The sequence below is a fragment of the Caloenas nicobarica genome, chromosome 7 (genome assembly GCF_036013445.1).
Source record: "Caloenas nicobarica isolate bCalNic1 chromosome 7, bCalNic1.hap1, whole genome shotgun sequence".
NCBI lineage: Eukaryota > Metazoa > Chordata > Aves > Columbiformes > Columbidae > Caloenas > Caloenas nicobarica.
This window is the reverse complement of record NC_088251.1, coordinates 13,762,515-13,781,074: the sequence shown is the minus strand read 5'-3', so window position 1 is coordinate 13,781,074 and position 18,560 is coordinate 13,762,515. Positions and strand designations below refer to the sequence as shown.

At 43.1% G+C, this 18,560-nt stretch overlaps 3 protein-coding genes across 5 annotated transcripts in view; 2 read left to right on the top strand and 1 right to left on the bottom strand.

Annotated features, from left to right (window-relative positions):
* The first annotated feature begins 354 nt into the window (after positions 1–354).
* TAF5 (TATA-box binding protein associated factor 5) lies at positions 355–12,569 on the top strand. Of its 2 annotated transcripts, XM_065639287.1 has the most exons (11): positions 355–883; positions 2,138–2,378; positions 3,531–3,846; positions 4,540–4,703; positions 5,170–5,305; positions 5,850–5,970; positions 6,945–7,074; positions 8,155–8,319; positions 8,760–8,937; positions 9,107–9,284; positions 10,632–12,569. In XM_065639287.1, exons 1-11 carry the CDS (start codon positions 364–366, stop codon positions 10,847–10,849), a joined length of 2,367 nt encoding a protein of 788 aa, XP_065495359.1. In that variant the 5' UTR covers positions 355–363; the 3' UTR covers positions 10,850–12,569. The 2 variants fall into 2 exon arrangements, with proteins under 2 accessions (XP_065495359.1, XP_065495360.1); XM_065639288.1 differs by lacking the exon at positions 8,155–8,319.
* A 630-nt stretch (positions 12,570–13,199) lies between these two features.
* Positions 13,200–15,662, bottom strand: ATP5MK (ATP synthase membrane subunit k). Of its 2 annotated transcripts, none has more exons than XM_065639289.1 (4): positions 15,556–15,662; positions 14,909–15,006; positions 14,721–14,816; positions 13,200–13,931 (listed from the first exon to the last, which is right to left on the bottom strand). In XM_065639289.1, exons 2-3 carry the CDS (start codon positions 14,993–14,995, stop codon positions 14,724–14,726), a joined length of 180 nt encoding a protein of 59 aa, XP_065495361.1. In that variant the 5' UTR covers positions 14,996–15,006; positions 15,556–15,662; the 3' UTR covers positions 13,200–13,931; positions 14,721–14,723. The 2 variants fall into 2 exon arrangements, with proteins under 2 accessions (XP_065495361.1, XP_065495362.1); XM_065639290.1 differs by having other exon boundaries at positions 13,200–13,935; positions 14,722–14,816.
* Positions 15,663–15,795: 133 nt separating this feature from the next.
* Positions 15,796–18,560, top strand: part of PDCD11 (programmed cell death 11) — a 28,641-nt gene continuing 25,876 nt past the window's right edge. The window contains exons 1-4 of the mRNA XM_065639002.1: positions 15,796–15,890; positions 16,685–16,796; positions 17,362–17,493; positions 17,672–17,839. Coding sequence (XP_065495074.1) covers positions 16,695–16,796; positions 17,362–17,493; positions 17,672–17,839 — 402 coding nt within the window. The 5' untranslated portion in view covers positions 15,796–15,890; positions 16,685–16,694. The remainder of the gene's footprint in view (positions 15,891–16,684; positions 16,797–17,361; positions 17,494–17,671; positions 17,840–18,560) is intronic.

The following is an 18,560-nucleotide window of genomic DNA, read 5'->3' as shown; positions in this document are numbered from 1 at the left end:
AGGGCACACAGTCCCTAGGCCATCGTGGGCACTGGTAGAGGCTTGTTGGCACCGAGTCAATCCATTTCTGAACGAGGTTTCTCGCATACGCACTCCCCAAGCGCCGCTGAGCTCCGTGATTCACATCCACACAGTCACGACCCAAAATTACACTTACTTAGCGCCAGGACTCCCACAGCGCAGCAGCTGCCTCGCAACCGCTCCGCCAGACTCAGGCCATCCTCGCTGCCATAAAGCGCTCCTGGCAATGTCGCAAAATGAGGCGCGAAGGCAGCAGCAGTATCTGCCCTTTGCCCGGACTGTCGCAAGAGCATCCGCGCCTGGCGGCAGCTGCCCGCTGCCGGCGAATGGGGGCGATGCAAGATGGCGGCGCTACCTGAGGAGCCGGCGGAGGTGGCGGCGGTAAAGCCGGACCCTGACGCGGGGACGCCGCCGCAACCTCCCGCTGCTCCTCCAGCCGCCGTAGTCGCCGCTCCCGCCGCTCCTCCGGCTGCGGCGGCGGAGGGGGAGGTGGCGGGGAGCGGTGGGGATGCGGCTCCCGCTAAGCCTGCGGCGCCGGGCCCGGCCGCCTCCCCGACGGCGCTGGACCGGCAGACGCTTGTGGCCGTGCTGCAGTTCCTGCGGCGCAGCAACCTCCGCGAGTCCGAAGAGATCCTGCGCCGCGAAGCCCGCCTGCTCGGCGACGACCTCGGCGCCGCTGCCCTCAGCCCCGCCGGCGCCGGGCTGCTGGGAGCCCCGGGCGGCGATGCGGACGCTGCCGGCGGCGAGGCGCTGCTCAGCCGGGTCACCACCGCTGCCGCCACCGCCATAGGAGGCAGCGCCGCCACTGTCGCCTCTTCCAGCCCCGGGGTGGCGGCGGTGACCGCGGTGCCGCCGGGGAAAGGTGGGGCCCGCCGGGGGCTGCGGGGTCGCTGCGCGGGGCGGGAGGCCGCCCCGTCCCGGCGGGACCCCTGGGGCGTGGGGGGCCTGTGCCTCCCGCAGCCGCTCTCCGTGATGCGGGGCACAAGGGTCGCTGTCAGGTCGTGCCTCCCTCGGGGTGGCCCTTCCAAGGGTGCGAGTCGAGAGTCTATGATGGCCTTCTGGGCGGGACCCCTGCGTGTGTCGTTTGCCCATACACCTCGGGAAGAGATCAGGGTCTCCTGGAGGTGACCTCCCTGGAGTGAGGAGCCAAGGAAAGGGTATCGGTTGTATTTGCAGGGAGTACTGTTAAAGAGTGAGGTGCTTTCCCTTGTCTTTTGTGTCCAGTCTTGACTAACGGTGTTGTAGTTAGAGATGGTGGTCCAAAATGTGGCTGTAGGGCTGAGAATGGAGGGCTCTTGTACAGGCCGCATTTTGAAAAAGGGTCCACGGGATACTTTTAGAGGAGGCTTTATACATTTATGGATTGATTTGCTGGGTGCTTTAGATGTCCTTTGGAAAACTGGACTCAAGTATGTTTAATCAAGGTGTTCTGTGGGGCAGCTTTACGGAGTAGTATCATGAAACTGCAGAAACTGGTATGTCTGAGTTCCAGGAAATGTATAGTATAAAGCCAGCCTGTTCCTGGTATCACCTTATACGATTGTTTTTACATAGAAGACAAACCAATGAAAACATTTAATGACTGCGATGGAGAGCAGAGCTCTCAGAGTGTTAGCGAGTGACAAAAAGTCATTGCCCTGTAGGGGTTGTGTAGCGATCTTGGTGAGTTGTTCACTTGATGAACTTAATTTGCTTGCGTACTGGAAGCAAAATAATTGTAGTGGGTTTCTCTTACAGGTTTTGAAAGATTCCACTCCTCATTTGACAGTTTCTGCCCTAGCAGCAAAGATAGCTTATTTTGGTGATGTTAGTGGCATCTTCCTTTACACTTATAATCCCAGCTGAATTAGGTACTATGATAAATACCTTATAGGCAACTGTTGGCAGGGAAAGTGCAAAAACAGCTGGAGGTGGTAGGAGAATTGGCTGCAGGACTATAATGTGCTACCATCCTCTCTCTTGTGTCATTTAAACTTAGTGCTAAACAAGCACAAGACTTAGTGTCACGTTTTGCTGAGAGAACCTCGCTTTACCAGCGGAGCTGTTAGCCGCTGTATATTTGCTGACTCTTGTGGGCTGTCTTACAAGCTCTTGTTATATGCTAATGGTTTTGCAGTTGGAGGCGGTGTTGCTGTGGAAGACCAGCCAGATGTGAGTGCAGTATTGTCAGCCTACAATCAACAGGGAGACCCGACGCTGTACGAGGAATACTACAGTGGATTAAAACACTTCATTGAGTGTTCCCTGGATTGTCATCGAGCAGAATTGTCTCAGCTGTTTTATCCTCTCTTTGTGCACATGTATTTGGAATTGGTCTACAATCAACATGAGAGTGAAGCAAAGTCTTTTTTTGAAAGGTAATGTATTTAATTTGTTCAGCTGCATTATTTTGTGTTTGCTCTTTGATTAAATCTATAAACTATAGTAGCATAGGTGTATATATACGTATTATTTTTCTTCTCTAACGTTGAAGAGATTTGGAATCTGAGGTAATGGTGCCATGGATTACAGTAACTGTTCTTAAATCCTTTTCCAATCTCGTATGTTAGAAAGATGTGCAAACTGTATGCTTTTGAACAGTCCATGTGCATATTTGGAACCATCTTTATAGTGAGATGTTTGGCTCCTTGCTGCAAAGTATCAATGAAGATATGCTGCTTCTTTAGAGAAAGTTGGGGTTTTTTTAAATTTTTTTTTTTTAGCACTGGAAAATTGCATGGAGATGCCCAAGTAATATATGCTATAAATATTTGCTAATGTCATAGCATGTGTATTGGAATTCTTCAACTAAGTTTGAAGGAATTAATTTATGGCTAATCTACAATTTTCTGTGCTCTTACTGTGTTTCACTTCTTTATCACTTGAGAAAATAAAATTTAATTTGTTTTCTGGATTCAGGCCAATTATGAAATATTTCAATCCAAAAAGATGATTTTGTCTCCCTCCAATATGGTCAGAAAAGATGGTTCTGTAAATAGTTAAAATGTGCCCTGCCACAACTATTTTATAACATGATTTGAGGAAAAATAGAAAACTCTAGTCATATGTTAGCTATTATATAATGGGAGAGTGAGAAATATATTAACTGTGCGTATTCATATAATGAATCAGATATAAATACACCCAAGTAGTCTTGCATAATAAAAAAATGCCCTGTACTTTATGATACCACAAATTAGAGTTTCATTTCTGTAAATAAACATGTTAGTGTAACTATTTACTTCAGGCAAGAACCCTTTGGGTATGTGAAATTCTGTGAGGTTCCGTTTGTGTGTTGTCTTCATCTCAGTTTTTAACTGTTGAATGTTCTTACTGTGTACAGTAAGTCACTGGTGTGTCTTCCCCGAGGTGAAACTTATTTCATCAGAAGAATAATCCCATGTGTAATCAGTAGCTTCCAAAAGGTCCTTAGATATATATTTCGTGTTAACGTAGTGTAAATAAGTGTGCACTTAGGAGATAATGTTTTCATAATAAGTATTTTATCACATCTTAAATTGTTTCAATAGATTTCATGGGGATCAGGAGTGCTATTACCAGGATGACCTGCGTGTATTATCGAGCTTAACCAAAAAAGAACATATGAAAGGTAACGAGACCATGCTGGATTTCCGAACAAGCAAGTTTGTGCTGCGTATTTCCCGTGACTCTTATCAACTCTTGAAGAGGCATCTTCAGGAAAAGCAGAACAATCAGATCTGGAACATTGTTCAGGAACATCTTTACATTGATATCTTTGATGGAATGCCTCGCAGCAAACAACAGATAGATGCTATGGTTGGAAGCTTGGCTGGGGAGGCAAAACGAGAGGCTAATAAAGCAAAGGTAGGAGGGAAAGATTGTTGCACTCTTATAATTGAACAGTTCTCCCTAGTTTTTCAGGAAGATACCTCAGTATAGAATGACAATGGCCACTTGAGGTCTTAAAAGACAGCATGAACAGAACAAAGGAAGAGAACTATAAAAATAGTTGTTGGCAGGAGTAGAGAGCTCAAGATGTTTCACTGTCTGGTAGAATAAACTGTTGAACCCTTTTGAGTGACAGCCTTGTATTCAGCCCACTGAACTAAACTTAGAAACTAACTCCTGAATTAAATTACTCTGTCATTTAAAAATGGACACCTGACTATCTGGCTTCCTCGCTTGTACAACAGGTGTAATTCTTACCGCCAGTTGTTACCACAAGGGCTGTTTGTGTAGATCTTGACAGTGTAGTACTGCAGTACTATAGAGATAAACTATGTAAGCCATAAGGATTCTGCTTTAAGGAAGTGCTAAGAGATGGTGGGAGAACTTAGAGTTGTCCAAATCAGTTGCTGGGTAAAACAGCACAATATGTACTACATTTGTTATGGGTTAAGCAGTAGCCTATGCAGTAGTATTACACACAGCAGTTTTAAAGGGGCAGCTCTATTGCTTGGACTATTACCCTAGAAAGTTTCCATTAAAAAAAAAAAATAGTTTTCAGTAAGAACAGCAAATACCGTTTTGTCCAATGTGTGTTTTACTGGCTTGCAGGTTTTCTTTGGCTTATTGAAAGAACCAGAGTTTGATGTGCCATTGGATGATGAAGATGAAGAAGGAGAAAATGAGGAAGGAAAGCCAAAGAAGAAAAAACCTAAAAAAGATAGTGGAGGGTCCAAAAGTAAAAAACAAGACCCTAATGCTCCTCCCCAAAATAGGTACCAAGGGAATAATGTGTAGAGAAGTCTTTTCAAATCCAGTGTTGTCATGCCAAATCTGCATCACTGTTCATGTGACATTTTTTAGCATTTTGGCCATTTCAGCTGTACACAGCTTTAGACGTAAGACTTGTAAGGGAGGTAGTAGAAAGCTTAGCATATAACCATCTGTCTTTGCTCTTCAAGTCAATCTAGATTTTCCTTGATAAAATTTTGCTCAGTTACCCATTAATCTTTTCAGGTCATACTCAATTATTTATCTTGTTCCTCTGCCCGTCTGAAATTCTTAAAACTACTGTCTCTTGTTCTCATCGGTTAATCTTCTACATAGTCTTTTGTTTTTCTAATTCTTGTTTTTTTATTTGAATACTGAAGTAAAGGGTTGCATGCAAAGGTTTTGCTTTCTTTGTTTAGATTAACAATATGGAAAGCGCTTTCAGTTTGTAAAAGTGTGTGCTTCTTGTAGGATTCCTCTGCCTGAACTGAAAGACTCTGACAAGCTGGATAAAGTAATGAATATGAAAGAAGCTGCAAGGCGTGTGCGTCTTGGCCCAGAGTGCCTGCCCTCCATCTGTTTCTACACGTTCCTTAATGCTTACCAGGTTGGTAAAAGAAGAGTTTGGGTAATATGGAAAAGGGAATCAAAATTATGAACATCACCCTTAATAAAGAAAGAAGACTTAACAGAGTTGGCAAGGGTTATTGCAGTATTTGGAATAAGTGTTGCGAAGTTGATGTTCTAAAATGTTCAAAATTCTCTTTAAAGACTCCTTAAACTATTTAATTTCCATGTTCCTTGGTTTTGCTCTGATTTTGCCATGATTTGTTCTTTAGCTTTTCCTGTGGGGCTGAAAGTGTATTCTACAGAATATGGCAGATGGCTTGCGTTGAAATACTGGAAAATAGTACTGCTTTGTCACTATTGACTATGCTTCGTTCATATAGTTTTATTTTTAATGGTGCAATAATTTAAGAGTGTTTCCGTCTATCCTAGAAAATTATAATAATCCACTAATTTTTGTAAATAACTTCAGTTATTTTTTGTAAGTAAGTCAAGTTAATTTTCTTATTAGAACTTAGGATTTTGTAATATTTGAAACATGTCATGAAAGATACAAACAATATAAATGGATATTTTGTGTATAGGGTCTGACTGCAGTGGATATTACAGATGACTCAAGCATGATTGTAGGAGGCTTTGCTGACTCTACTGTCAGAGTGTGGTCTGTGACTCCGAAAAAGCTGCGTAGTGTGAAAACAGCAGCAGGTAATTAATAACACTTAATATGAGCATGTATTACTTGTGACAGTTGTGTTTTTTGTGAACAGAGAAGGCTGTCTGTGGCAGGAGAGTTGTGTTCAGCAGTTAGATGCTTTCACTTTGAAGAAACAATATGTAAAGAGATGTATGATTGTATCTTATATATGACCATTAGAAACATTTTTAAAGGAATGAGAGATCTGTTTGCATACACCTGCTGTGAGGTGGTTGATGAATGGAGCTTGGAACTAGCTATAACTAGCATGGAACTACCCATCTTCTTAACCGGATGGTAACTATGGGGTATAGTGGACGGTTGGGTTCAGGTGATCTAGGTACTCTGGGGGAAATTATAGGAGGAACTCTGAGAAGGATGGAATAAAGTGTTCTGTAGCTCAACATCTACACAAATCCATGGAAACCAGGCTTCATTAATCTCTCAGTTTACGTAACAATGTGTTGCAGTTAAAGCTAGATACCACGCAAACATTTCTTACTCTGGATATTTAACTGAGATGTGGTCATGGTGTTCAGCAAATGGTAGCCTACAGACTAAAAGTTATTTTAAGTTCTGTGTGGTGTGCAGCTGTCAGGCCATGTCTGGAAAGTGTGTTTGTGGCATATTAACTTCCCGGGAAAAGGTGTGAAAATTTGGCATATCTTGCTATCAAGAAGATGTTATTGTGTTTGGAGGCTGAACAATACATGTATGAAAAATAACATGTCAGAATTAATTTATTTTAGCTCTTGGTGAAGACTTAAGAGTGATTGTTTATGTAAAGCATTATTTTCACCTTTTACAATGGTGAAAAGTATTTTAAATGCCATTGTATATTTCGAATTTACCAATTCTGAGATACTTTGTTATGTTCACATCACACTTGCCTCTTTTAGAAAGAATTTGTTTGTTTTCCTGTTCATTGCATTTGTCTTTGAACTTTTGACAGTTATTATGATACATGAACTTTGAAATATTGCAGACCTCAGTCTCATTGACAAAGAATCAGACGATGTCTTGGAGAGGATCATGGATGAGAAAACAGCAAGTGAGTTGAAGATTTTATATGGTCACAGTGGACCTGTCTATGGCACCAGCTTCAGTCCTGATAGGTAAAATAAGTTTACAAGCTAACTAGTTTGCTTGTCTTTAATTTTCATTGTGTGCTACTGAAGGCAAACATGTTCTTAATGCAGCTTTTTCCAGAAGGTTAAAGCAATTCTTGTTTATGCAGCTTTTAAGAAACCGTGTGTGAGTGTAAGTGCTCATTATGCTCAGGGCACTCTCAGCTATTCCTGAAACCCACTGGAGCTGAGGATGCCAGCACCTTTTTTGAGGTTCAGGACTTAAATGGCAAAATAGACCATCTTTTTTGCAAACTGTAGTTTCAGATGGGTTTTAACTAACTGAATTGTAGAGAGAAACAATACTGCAGCATTGATTTCACTTATAGTATTACAAATCATAAAAGCAGACTGAGTAGCTTATCATTGCACTTCTTCAAGTTTCTCATATTCTACTGAGACTTTATTTTCAAAATGTATGGAATAGAATTTTTAAAGTAAGAGACTGTAAACCATTATGTGATTATGAGAGTCTGGACAATAGAAAAGTTTAAATGTCTAAAGTGTTGCTTGTGCATGTGGCTAGCCAGGAAACAACCACCACAGAAACACAGCTGAGAAGTAAATTTGTGTGGAACATGAATGTAGAGTCTATAATTATGAATTGAGAATGTGAACATGGTATGAATTCTCTTTCGGGGAATCCTGAAATTTAGTTTAGAGTTACATTAAAATATTTTTTAAAGTAACATAGCATAGCAGTTTACTAGTCATTTTTTCATATAACTGGAATTCCTGAGTAAAGATCAGCTCTGTGGGATGTGGTTTGCGTTTTTTGTTTTGTTTTTTTCTCCCCTCATTATTGTTGTGTCATCAGAGTTAGTCATCAACATCCAGTTATCTCTCCTTTTTGCATAGGGGCCTAGGACTACATTCTTCTTCAATTGTTTATTGTTGCTTACCCCACCAAAATGCTGATTTATATCTGACGTGCTAAACAGATGCTGTTCAGTGGACAGTTTTTCTTATCATAGTTTTCTTACCATAGACATCTCAGTGTTTATGCAATGGTTATATAGTCCATGTGTAAGTTTGATATGTAGTATGCTGTACTTTCTCCTGTGACAGGAACTATCTGTTGTCCTGTTCTGAGGATGGCACTGTCAGATTGTGGAGTCTCCAAACATTCACATGTTTGGTGGGATATAAAGGACACAACTATCCAGTATGGGATACACAGTTCTCTCCTTATGGTTATTACTTTGTGTCAGGGGGACACGACAGAGTGGCTCGGTAAGAAAGTGGATGGGTTTTTTACTTGTCTGGGTCAGTTTGTGGTGGATTAACCCTGAAAGTGATCAGCTGACATACTCTAGCCTACCCTATTGCTGGAAATAAATTTTATTTCCTGTCAATTAAAATGCTGAACAAATGTTTTGATTTTTTTTTTTCCCCAACATACATGATTATCCGATGCCTATAGAGAGATGCTGTCCTCTTATGTGACCATCTGATTACAAGTATTCTCTTCCAGTTGTTTAACAACTTGACAATATTCTTTATTTCTCCCTTCTGAAAGTATACTTTTCCAAAACAGATCTTGCTAATTCAGTAAACTGACTAGTAAGAAACTACTGCATAGTTACTTCCTTTCATTCCTCATTGTGCAACAGATACTGAACTTCATTAGAGTTCTTTTTATGAATAAAGCTTTTTTTTTTTTTTTTTCCCAGCCTGTGGGCAACAGATCACTACCAGCCTTTACGGATATTTGCTGGCCATCTTGCTGATGTGACGTGTACCCGATTCCATCCAAACTCCAACTATATTGCTACAGGCTCTGCAGACAGGACTGTACGGCTCTGGGATGTTTTGAATGGGAATTGTGTAAGAATATTCACTGGACATAAGGTAAAGGCAGATCGCTCACAGTGTGAAAGTGATTTTATTTCTGTAGTGGGATTCTGAAGAGTAATGCTCGCAATGAATATGGCTTGACTGACTGAATGTGAGTTGATGTAATTATTAACTTGTTTGGTTGTGTCTGCTCCTCCTCCCTCTCCCCCAATGTCTGCTTTAGGGACCAATTCATTCATTGGCATTTTCTCCTAATGGACGATTTCTGGCTACTGGAGCAACAGATGGCAGAGTTCTGCTGTGGGATATTGGACATGGCTTGATGGTTGGAGAATTAAAAGGTCACACTGACACTGTCTACGCGCTCAGATTCAGTAGAGATGGGGAAATTTTAGCATCAGGTAAAATTCACTGGAAACAGTGAAGTTTCCATTATGTTCCCTCAGTCTGAAGAGGAATGATATAATTGGTTACTCAGATTGAGGAAGACAAAGTAGAATCACTTGCTTAGCAAAAGCAGAAACTTAAAATGCTGGTAGAAGGCAAGTACTTCACTAGGCTGTGAAGTATAACCCCTCACTATTCCAGGATCTGAAGGGAAGGGGCTGTGTGGTTAGACGGTAGTGAAGGTTAGGATCTGTGCACAGCGCTGGGGCTGGAATCTGAAGTGAGACATAACTCCAGGGCAGAACAGAAGTGGCTGGACTAGAGAGGAACAGGATACTGGAGTGGGAGTGGGACATGCAGCAGGACTGAAAAGAAGAGAGAGGAAGGGATAGAAAGGAAGATGAGTCATCCACACCCTTACTGTTTCTTCATGGTAGATTTTTGATATAGAAATGTGTGTGTAATATTAACAATCAGGTTTATGAGCAGCAGAACTTGTGAAGCCCGCTTGTTTTTCCTGCCTGTCCACATGGATTCTCTGGTGTCTAAAACAGCAGAGCTCCTTTGCCAGTTTTCTCTTCATGGAGGCACAAAGTTGTGTCTCTCTGTGTTTAGTGAACTGTTTTCTTAAAATATATGGGAATTTAATGAATTTGAAACTTGTTCTGTTCTGCCACCTGGTCAAAATTAGCCAACAAGTTGAACTTACTGACAGAAAAAACAATGGACAGACACTGTAATTACATCATGGTAATTTCTGCATTAAACCAGGCTAGGATTATTCTAGATTTATTTAGGAGTATGTTCCTAAATGCACTGCAGTGAGAATCCTCAGTGAGCCACTGCTGCAGGAGTGAAAGCTGACAGACAAAGCACAGGTTTGATCCAGCCTGCAGGGTGGTTACTTCAGTTTATCTACCAACGCTTCAGTGAAAGCATGGGGCACTGGGCCTGTGAAATTCTGCTGTCTTCCCTGTGTCAAACAAAGAAACTGTTATTGGCTTAGAATCATAAATATTTCCTGAAATTGGTATCTAGCCCACAGGATGGTCCTGTTCTTTCAGTGCAGGGTGAGGTAATTCAAGCCCAAGTGTTTTGAGAGAGTAGCTCTTTGTGCTTTACCCACAGGGCATTCAGGTTAGATTGCAGAAAAGGTGAAATCCTGGTAGCTTTTATGTGTGCATTCAGCGTGGCAGAGGCTTGTTAAAGTCTGTTTCCTGCAGGATAAGGGCATAAGTCTATAGTTTTGAGCAAACCTACTTTTTGAGCTTTAATTTCTGTTAACTTGCTCCGCAGTAACTTTTTAATATACCTTTGTTGTTAATAAGAGACTATAAACTGGTGTTCTTTTTTCTTTTTAGGTTCAATGGATAACACAGTTCGTCTGTGGGATGCTGTGAAAGCATTCGAAGATTTAGAAACTGATGACTTTACCACAGCCACTGGACATATAAACTTGCCTGAAAACTCTCAGGACTTGTTACTAGGTACATACATGACCAAGTCAACCCCGGTCATACACCTCCATTTCACACGCAGAAACTTGCTGCTGGCGGCAGGAGCCTACAGCTCACAGTGAGTCGGGAGCTGTGAGACTGACTGTGCCATGTCGTGGCAGTAGCAACCTCAGGACATGAGATGAGGAGGAAGGTCTTGTACAGGTGGATCCCACTAGTCCATTGCAGGAAAAACAAAACTATGTAAACTAATGCAAGCAGCATCTTAGTTCTGCTGATTGATATTTATCCACAGTTTGAAAATGCTGGAGATTGACAAGACATTGTGGCTGTAAAAGAAGAAATTGTTTGTGGTGCTTTGATAGAAATATATATATATATATATGTATTTGAAAATGTCTGTCTCCTCTCGGAGATGATACTGAGATCTGCTGAAACTTGTGGAAAGTTAACAGCCTTGGTATGTGTTCTCAAATGATTTTTTTAAAGCACTTAATTTATGGTTAGCAAATGTTTAATCAATCTCAAACATAAGTGGAAAATGTTCCGTTTCAGAAAAGAAGAATGTAGTTTAATCCACTGTGGCCTGGGCTGGGCAACAGGTATGGTGAGAGCACCGCAGCAACGAGCAGGTCCTGCAGGCAGAGGCCTGTGGAGAACTGCGGCCAAGTTCCATGTCTGGGTTTTATACATCCAGGTACCCGAGTCCTGAAAAGATTTCAAACTCCTGTGCTCTTTTGAGGTATTGGAAATGCAGATCTTGTCATTCTGTTTTCACAGGTAGCCAATGCTATAAGTGCGATAAGCAACCAGAAGTGCAATGTGAACTTCATTTACTTTCATACTTCATTGTATGAAAAAAATAAAGGGGGAGGGGGACTGAGACACAACTGAAATACCCACTATTAAAACAGTGGACTTAAACTGTTTTATGTTGTATTAGATCTAAAAGAACTTCAAAAACTTCTGTCCTTTCTGCATGGGGTTTAATATATCAAAATGTAGAACTAACCAAGAAACTGAAACGTTATTGCAGAGTAAAAGGATTAATCAGTCCTAGTGTATTATCAGGTTGCTTTTGAAAGACCAGCTTGTCTGCTGAAGGGATAATTTCTACCCACAAAAACATTGCATCACAAGAAGTCCTCCTGGACAACCATTAAAGCTCAGTGCTTTATTTCTAAAGGAGGGTAAAACATACAAAACACCAGTAAGTATAACTTCTTTCTGGGTCTTCGAACAGAAAATGCCACCACCAAAGGACAGGCTCAGTTTGATGTGGTTATTGGTTTGGTTGTGTGGGGTTTTTTTTTGTTTGTTCGGTTGGTTTGCGTTGGTTGTTTTTTTCCCCCTACAGCTCTTACAAGCTATATACAGGGAAATCTGTTTTGTGTTCCTCATTACTTTCCAGTAGGGGCTTGGACACTTGAACAATCTGCTGACTCTAGTGAAAATAAAAACAGGACTTGACATTTCTAAGGTAAAAGAGATGGAGGACTACCTCCTCACTCATCCTTCTCTGACTCTTGGAGTCAAGGTATATTACAGTCATTATACATCACAATAAAGGGTGGAAGAGTTATTAGAAAGCTCACCTGGAAATTTTCTTTGAAGAAAGAAGGTTAAAACTAAATTATTGTGGAATTTTGAGTGTGTGTCATGGTACCTCAACAAAGTTTCCTAGCTCTCAATATGACCAGTTGGATTTAAGTACAATTATGGTAAATCAGACAAGTTACCTAAAGCAAAGCACATACAGCTTTGACAGCTTAAAGAAAACACTGCCACATTCTGCCTTTGTATTTTGTACAGTTTTATACTTTTGATATTATAATAAATACTAAAACCACAGTTTCTGTGTATGTTATGAGAAGGTATTATCTTCCCTTGAGGGCTGCAGTGGAAGCCAAGAGCAGTGCTTGTAACTGTGAACACTCTCAGAGAAACAAAGTAATTCAGACACAGTTAAGTTGGTGACTAGCCGTGTAATGTAAATCTCCTAACAGCAGGTGCTGGGTTTTTCTTAATTAGACCTATTACACTGTTAAAAACACCATGATTCATCTGGAAAGTTGGATACAGCAGAGGCCACTTGTGCAAACAAACTCATAGGAGGAAGCGGACTAGATTTATTCAGAAGGCCCAGCATGTACAAATGGCTTTAAGGTACATGATCTAGAGTGAGAGAGCACAACCTGTGATTTCTCTCCTGTTTTTCCACCACCCATACCCACCTCCTGCTGCCCTCAGTTTGGGAAGTGTTATTTGTGTGCTTTAGCATCAGAAGTCCCAGGTTCAACCCCTGCTGCTGGCACCTTCTAAGAAACACAGTGCTCTGGAACCACATTCCCACATCAGCACTAATGTGACATCTAAAGGAGGTTCTGAGATTCAACTGAGATATAGAAAGACACTGGAGAATGTGAGGGACAAGTTGTAGTGTTGGGCAGAGAGGGGGCTGCATATACAAAATTCTGATAGGAACACCTCATTTATTAAGTGGCTACGACCACGAAAAAATAAGCACTGAGCTAAAGTCACTGTTTATGCACATGCAGAGTTAGAAGAGCTTAACACCAGCAATGTAAGTTATTTTCTTTCTGACAGGTATCTCTCTAGGAGAGGCCAGTAACAGAAAAAGCTCAGATACCATAACTTTATCAGTCTACTTTTGGAGGTTTTCCATCAAAACCAAACAGGTTCTATGCAAAATATGGACAACCGAAGCAGAAGCTGTAATCTGCATTGTATTAGTAACAGGAAAAAAGTTACGGTTTCCATGTAAGCTACAGCCTGGAACGCAAAAAATGGAGCAACCAGGTAACCACAAGCCCTGCACACTGACTGTTACCCACTATGACATGAGGTGTGGAGATGCTTTGATCAGTTGTAAGCTCTGTGCTGGTATCACCGTGACATTGCCGAGGTCTTGCCTCGGTTACTACATGGTGCTCAGAACACTTTAGGATGCATTATAATGGCAGAAGAGTTAAGACAGTAACAACAGGAATCAGCTACTCCATCTCCACTACAAATAACTATTTTTGACTGAGGAAAAAAAAAAGCAAAGTACCACATTTATGCTTTTTTTGCACCATTTCATATTTCCAATAAAAGAAGTAATTATTTATATTTTATTAGCCACAACAGGTCATCAGCTTGCATTACACTGACACAGATGGGAGGTACAGACATGCCAGCAACCTGCCGAGAGAAGAGAGGTCAAACATAGCACATCTTGCACAGTGGTACCAGTAACTGAGCACCCCCTTCCCCAAACCCAAACCATTTTAGTCACCAGCAAGCAAATTTCAGCACACCCAGGAGAAAAATGGTTGACATCCCTTTAACATACTGCAATGATACTCAAGCTTATTGTTTTGTACCCCTTTTTGTAGACTATGAGGAGAGCCCATAGTTTTTTTCCAAATGCCATTTTAGTGGAAATTCTGTATTTGAAAGTGACTCTAGAAATCTGTAACACTTGGTTGTTGCTATGCAAGTCCAAACATTTCTACATGGGCCTTGCATAATCAGGTGTGCAACATATACAGTTCTATTGTATGGTGCTCCTTTACTGTGTTCAGAGGAAGGTTTTAACACACTGCATTAATCCCTGTTTGGAATTATCTCACAGCTGTAGGCAAAGCCTGATATACCTGCCTGCAACGTCCTCCCATTCCTCCTTCCTTCCCTACTCTTCCTCCCTCCACACTGACCCTAATCCCATTTACCATGTGAGAAGAGTAAAGAGAAAACTGGTATCCCACACCTGCTGCATCCCCCTTCAGCAACCTACTTCATTCAGAATGACCCCAAATAAGCTGATGCTATCGTTTAGTTGAGGTTTAAAATTATAAATATGAAGCTCACGTGCTCGTGTTTCTCTCTCTCTCTAATTATATTGTATTATTAGTAACTTGTCCTTTGTCACTCTTTCTTCCTGGGCTGGCACTGAATCATTTTGGTCCTGGAAGAACACCAGGCACTTACCATTTATTTATCTGCCACAGCAGGAGTTTTCTTTTTAGGTCTAAGCTTGAAATACAAGATGAGCATTGCAACACCTGTGTATGTTGCTATTACATACTGGAAAACAGAAAAGTTAAGTTTAGCTTCAGTCTGAAACACAGAAAACACTATTATACTAGACTACAAAAGTTAATATACATAATACATACGTTCCTCCTGCCTGTGATGGTATAGGAATTGAAGTACTTCTGAAATCCAGTGAACTGGTGTTGAGATCCCGAGTCATGGCCAGCCATGGTTGCTTGTCCTTACATGCAATACAAGACAGTTAATGAATTTAAAGTCAGTTGGATGGCATCAGTACAAAAATCAAACTAATCTCTACAACGAACTTAACACTTCTGTTGTCAGTTACTAGATCTGCTTTCAGGACGTTCAATAGACAACATATGTAAGGAGCAGGCACATTCAGAGCACGGTATCTCGAAGTACAAAACAGGTGCCCCAGAGGCAGATAAAGAAACGGGGGGTTCTGAAGGGAACGAGAGCCCAGCCTGCCCCGCACACGCCGGCTCTGCCGAGGAGCCCGCTGCCCACACCGCCCGCACCGCAGCCGGGCCCGCCCGCCACCCCAGCACCCCCTCGCCTCAGCTCGCGTCCGGCCGGGGAGAGCGACGCGGCGGCGCCCGGTGCTCGGAACGACACGACGCCGCGGCTGAAGGTCGCGGGCGCCCCGGGGACAGCCACGGCTCGGCGCCGCAGAGCGACTCTCCCGCCCGGCGGCGCGGCGCTGCAGGAGGCGGCGCGGGCGCGGGCCGCAGCCGGGCGGGCACCCTCCCGGCGGGCACCCCGGTACCTCAGCGGCTGCCCGGGCACCTCGGCCGTCCCGCCGCGCTCTGCCCTTCGCCAGCGCCCTCCCACAAGATGGCGGCCGCCGAGCGTCGCGCGCAGCCGCCGCGGGCCGCGCGGATTGGCTGCGCCCGCCCAGGGGGAGGGTTCTCCCCGCCTCTTTCCTGCTGGTTGGCTGATAAGCGGTGACGCCTCTTCCTCTTGCCCTTTCCCCCTTGCCCCGCGTGCTGTTTCCGGTTGCCTCGCCGTGGTGCTGGCGTGCGGCCCCGGGTCCCGCTCCCCGGTCCCGGCCCAGCAGCGAGCGAGCGGCGGCGGCGGGCCAGAGCGGCAGCGGCCGGCGAGGTAAGGCCCCTGCGGGCACGGCTGCGGCCCTGCCCGCCCAGCCGGCTCGGTTACCGGCCGCGGGAGGGGTCTCTGCTGCTTCGCGAGCCCTGCGGTGAGCGAGCCGTGCTGGACTCTAGATTTATTATGTGCTTTCGCGTTTAAAGGAGTTCTGTGTGTCTAACAGACTACTTTAAATTTGGCAACGTAGTGTTTCAGTGCCAGTTTCTGTGGAAGTGCTGTTGGCTAAAGCGATAAATCGCACGTGAAGTGCGATCTGATCAGGTGTTGTTTACTGAACGAGACGTAGTCAGATGAAACATATCAAATATATACATATATAGTTCACATAATGTTGTATCCTATCGTGTTAACCTTTAAAGGTGGTTTCCCAGAAGTAAAAATGCAGTGAAACTTCGTGTTTCACTCACTTTCTCCTTTGTGACTGAAGCTGGTAACTGCAGCTTGCCCACTGAAGATACCAAAGATCTGTTCAGGAAACTTATGGCTGAAGCAGTTTTATGAACATCTGTGTGCAACTAAATGCCTTAAAAAAATAATGTTTTAGTAGAATTGGGCAATAGTAAAAAGCGTTAGGGATGCGCATATTTAGATGGACTATTGCAAAACTTAGATGTAGTAAAATGTTAAATACATTTGGACATGGGTTTCTGTTTTGTCACTGACTAACTGTAAAGTAGCCATCCAAACTATTTCTTGGTTTGAGGGTAATTCACTCTTACTTCTCTTCAGTGTTTGTGAGGAACAAGCGTAACAACTGCAGTTTAATCTCTGTTTTGTCGTTTGTCCTATAGAATTGCAAGCATGGCATCTATGGAAGAAAACTTTCCTCGAGGGGGTATCCAGAAAAAACCCACAGAGGGAAAAACACCCAACTCAAAGTTCGAGCGGGACAATTTGTTTGATGTATGATGTTTTCATGTTCTTGATTAACTCTTCTCAGGATATGACCTGCAATCTTTTCAATCCCTTCTTTCTGTAGTAAACTACAGAAGGGACTTCCAGAAAAAGATAACTGCTGAAATCCACCTTCTTCTGATCAACTAAAGGTCCTTGCTGTCTGATGCGTGTTGAATGTGATGACAGAAAAAGTTCAATCAAAATTATTCAGTCAGGTTTTAGCTCTTAAACTTTCCACAGGCATCTTATCCTGAGGTGTTCGTGCAGCGAGGGGAGTGTTAGTAGATACAGACTATGTTTCTGTCAGCAGAGCGTGGTGCAGATCACTTGTGCCACTCTTCTCCATTCCCGAGATTCACAGTTCTATAAATGATCTCAGTCCAAAATGAGATATTCTGGACGACTTGCATGTAGACATATAGCAGTTACCAAGGTTGATCTCTTTTTTTTTTTTTTCTACGATGCTAGTATTTTCTTCTAATTTTATTCTGGGCAGCAGAGTTCTACCTTAGTGCAAAGTTGATCTCTTTATCCACTTTTATTTTTTTCCTGTGCTTATAATCTGCTTTAGGTTCACCATGAAGAACAATCTCAGAAAAGAAAAAGGAGCCAAAGGGATCAAGGAAAGCAGAAAAAGTTCAAGGCAGACAAGACAGCTGCTGCTAAAGACAGTGTTTTGAATATTGAACCACTTACAATTGAGGTTTGTGGATATTGTTTGATTTGTGTGCATCTCTCTTCTGGGCTGTCTAAAACCAGCGTGTTCTTGCTCGCTAAGCCTGTAAAATACATCAGTGGTTCAGGAGAAAAGTGTGTTTACCACGCTGTTATCACTGACTTGCCAAGATACCCACCCCGTGCTGTTCTTCCTGCTTTCCCAGGTGCTCTGTGAGGGGATGCTGCTCCTTGGGTGTATAAAAGAGGTCAGTGACTACGAGCTGGTCGTCAGCTTGCCCAATGGACTTACAGGGTTTGTGCCAGTCACGCAGATCAGTGACACCTACAGCAAAATGCTGAGCAAGCAGTTGGCCCAAGGAGAACTCTTGGAGGTGAGACCTTGGCCTGGGGCTGTGATTTGTGCCTGGGAGCTCGGGAGTATTAATAACACCTCAGAACCAACCCTGAGGTCTTGCATAGGAGCCTGGCTTCTGGTGTCTTGCAGCTGACTTGAATTTGGTCATTTGCAGTGCCTTAGGCTTGGCTAAATAGTCTGTGAACTTCATAGCCTGTGGAACATGAAGGGATTTGTGCTGCCTGTCTGCTGCTGAAGCTAAATACTGATCCGGGCTGTAGGCAGTGGGGGGAAGAAGTTGAGGAAGTGGTTGGAAGATGATGTGAGGGTGTGGGGATTAGCACTGTTCTTGCCATTTCGTTGTGTGTTGCTGCATGCGACATGCTGCTGTGTAGTGCTAACGTGGGCTGACCTTGGTTTGGAACTGGCTTTTCCAAGCAAACTTTGTGATTTCCTGATAATGTTGATTGCTAGAAAGCATGAGGATGGAGTGATCTGTTACCCTGTCTCTCTGGTGTCAGCACTCCAGAAATTTTTCAAAGGTGGTGTGGGATGTGGTATCTGGCAAGTGTGCCAGCCTTTTGGTGGTAATGGTTTTCCTTGCCAAAGGTGGAGGTGAGGTTTGGGTCACTGTTGGCTCTGTACATGTGTTTTTTCAGCTGCAACCTGCTGACTCTGGCCCCCACAGTATTCCTTTTTAAGCAAAGCCTGCTAGAGCTGCTAATGTCTTATAAGGTCATCCCTGGTTCTATATTGAG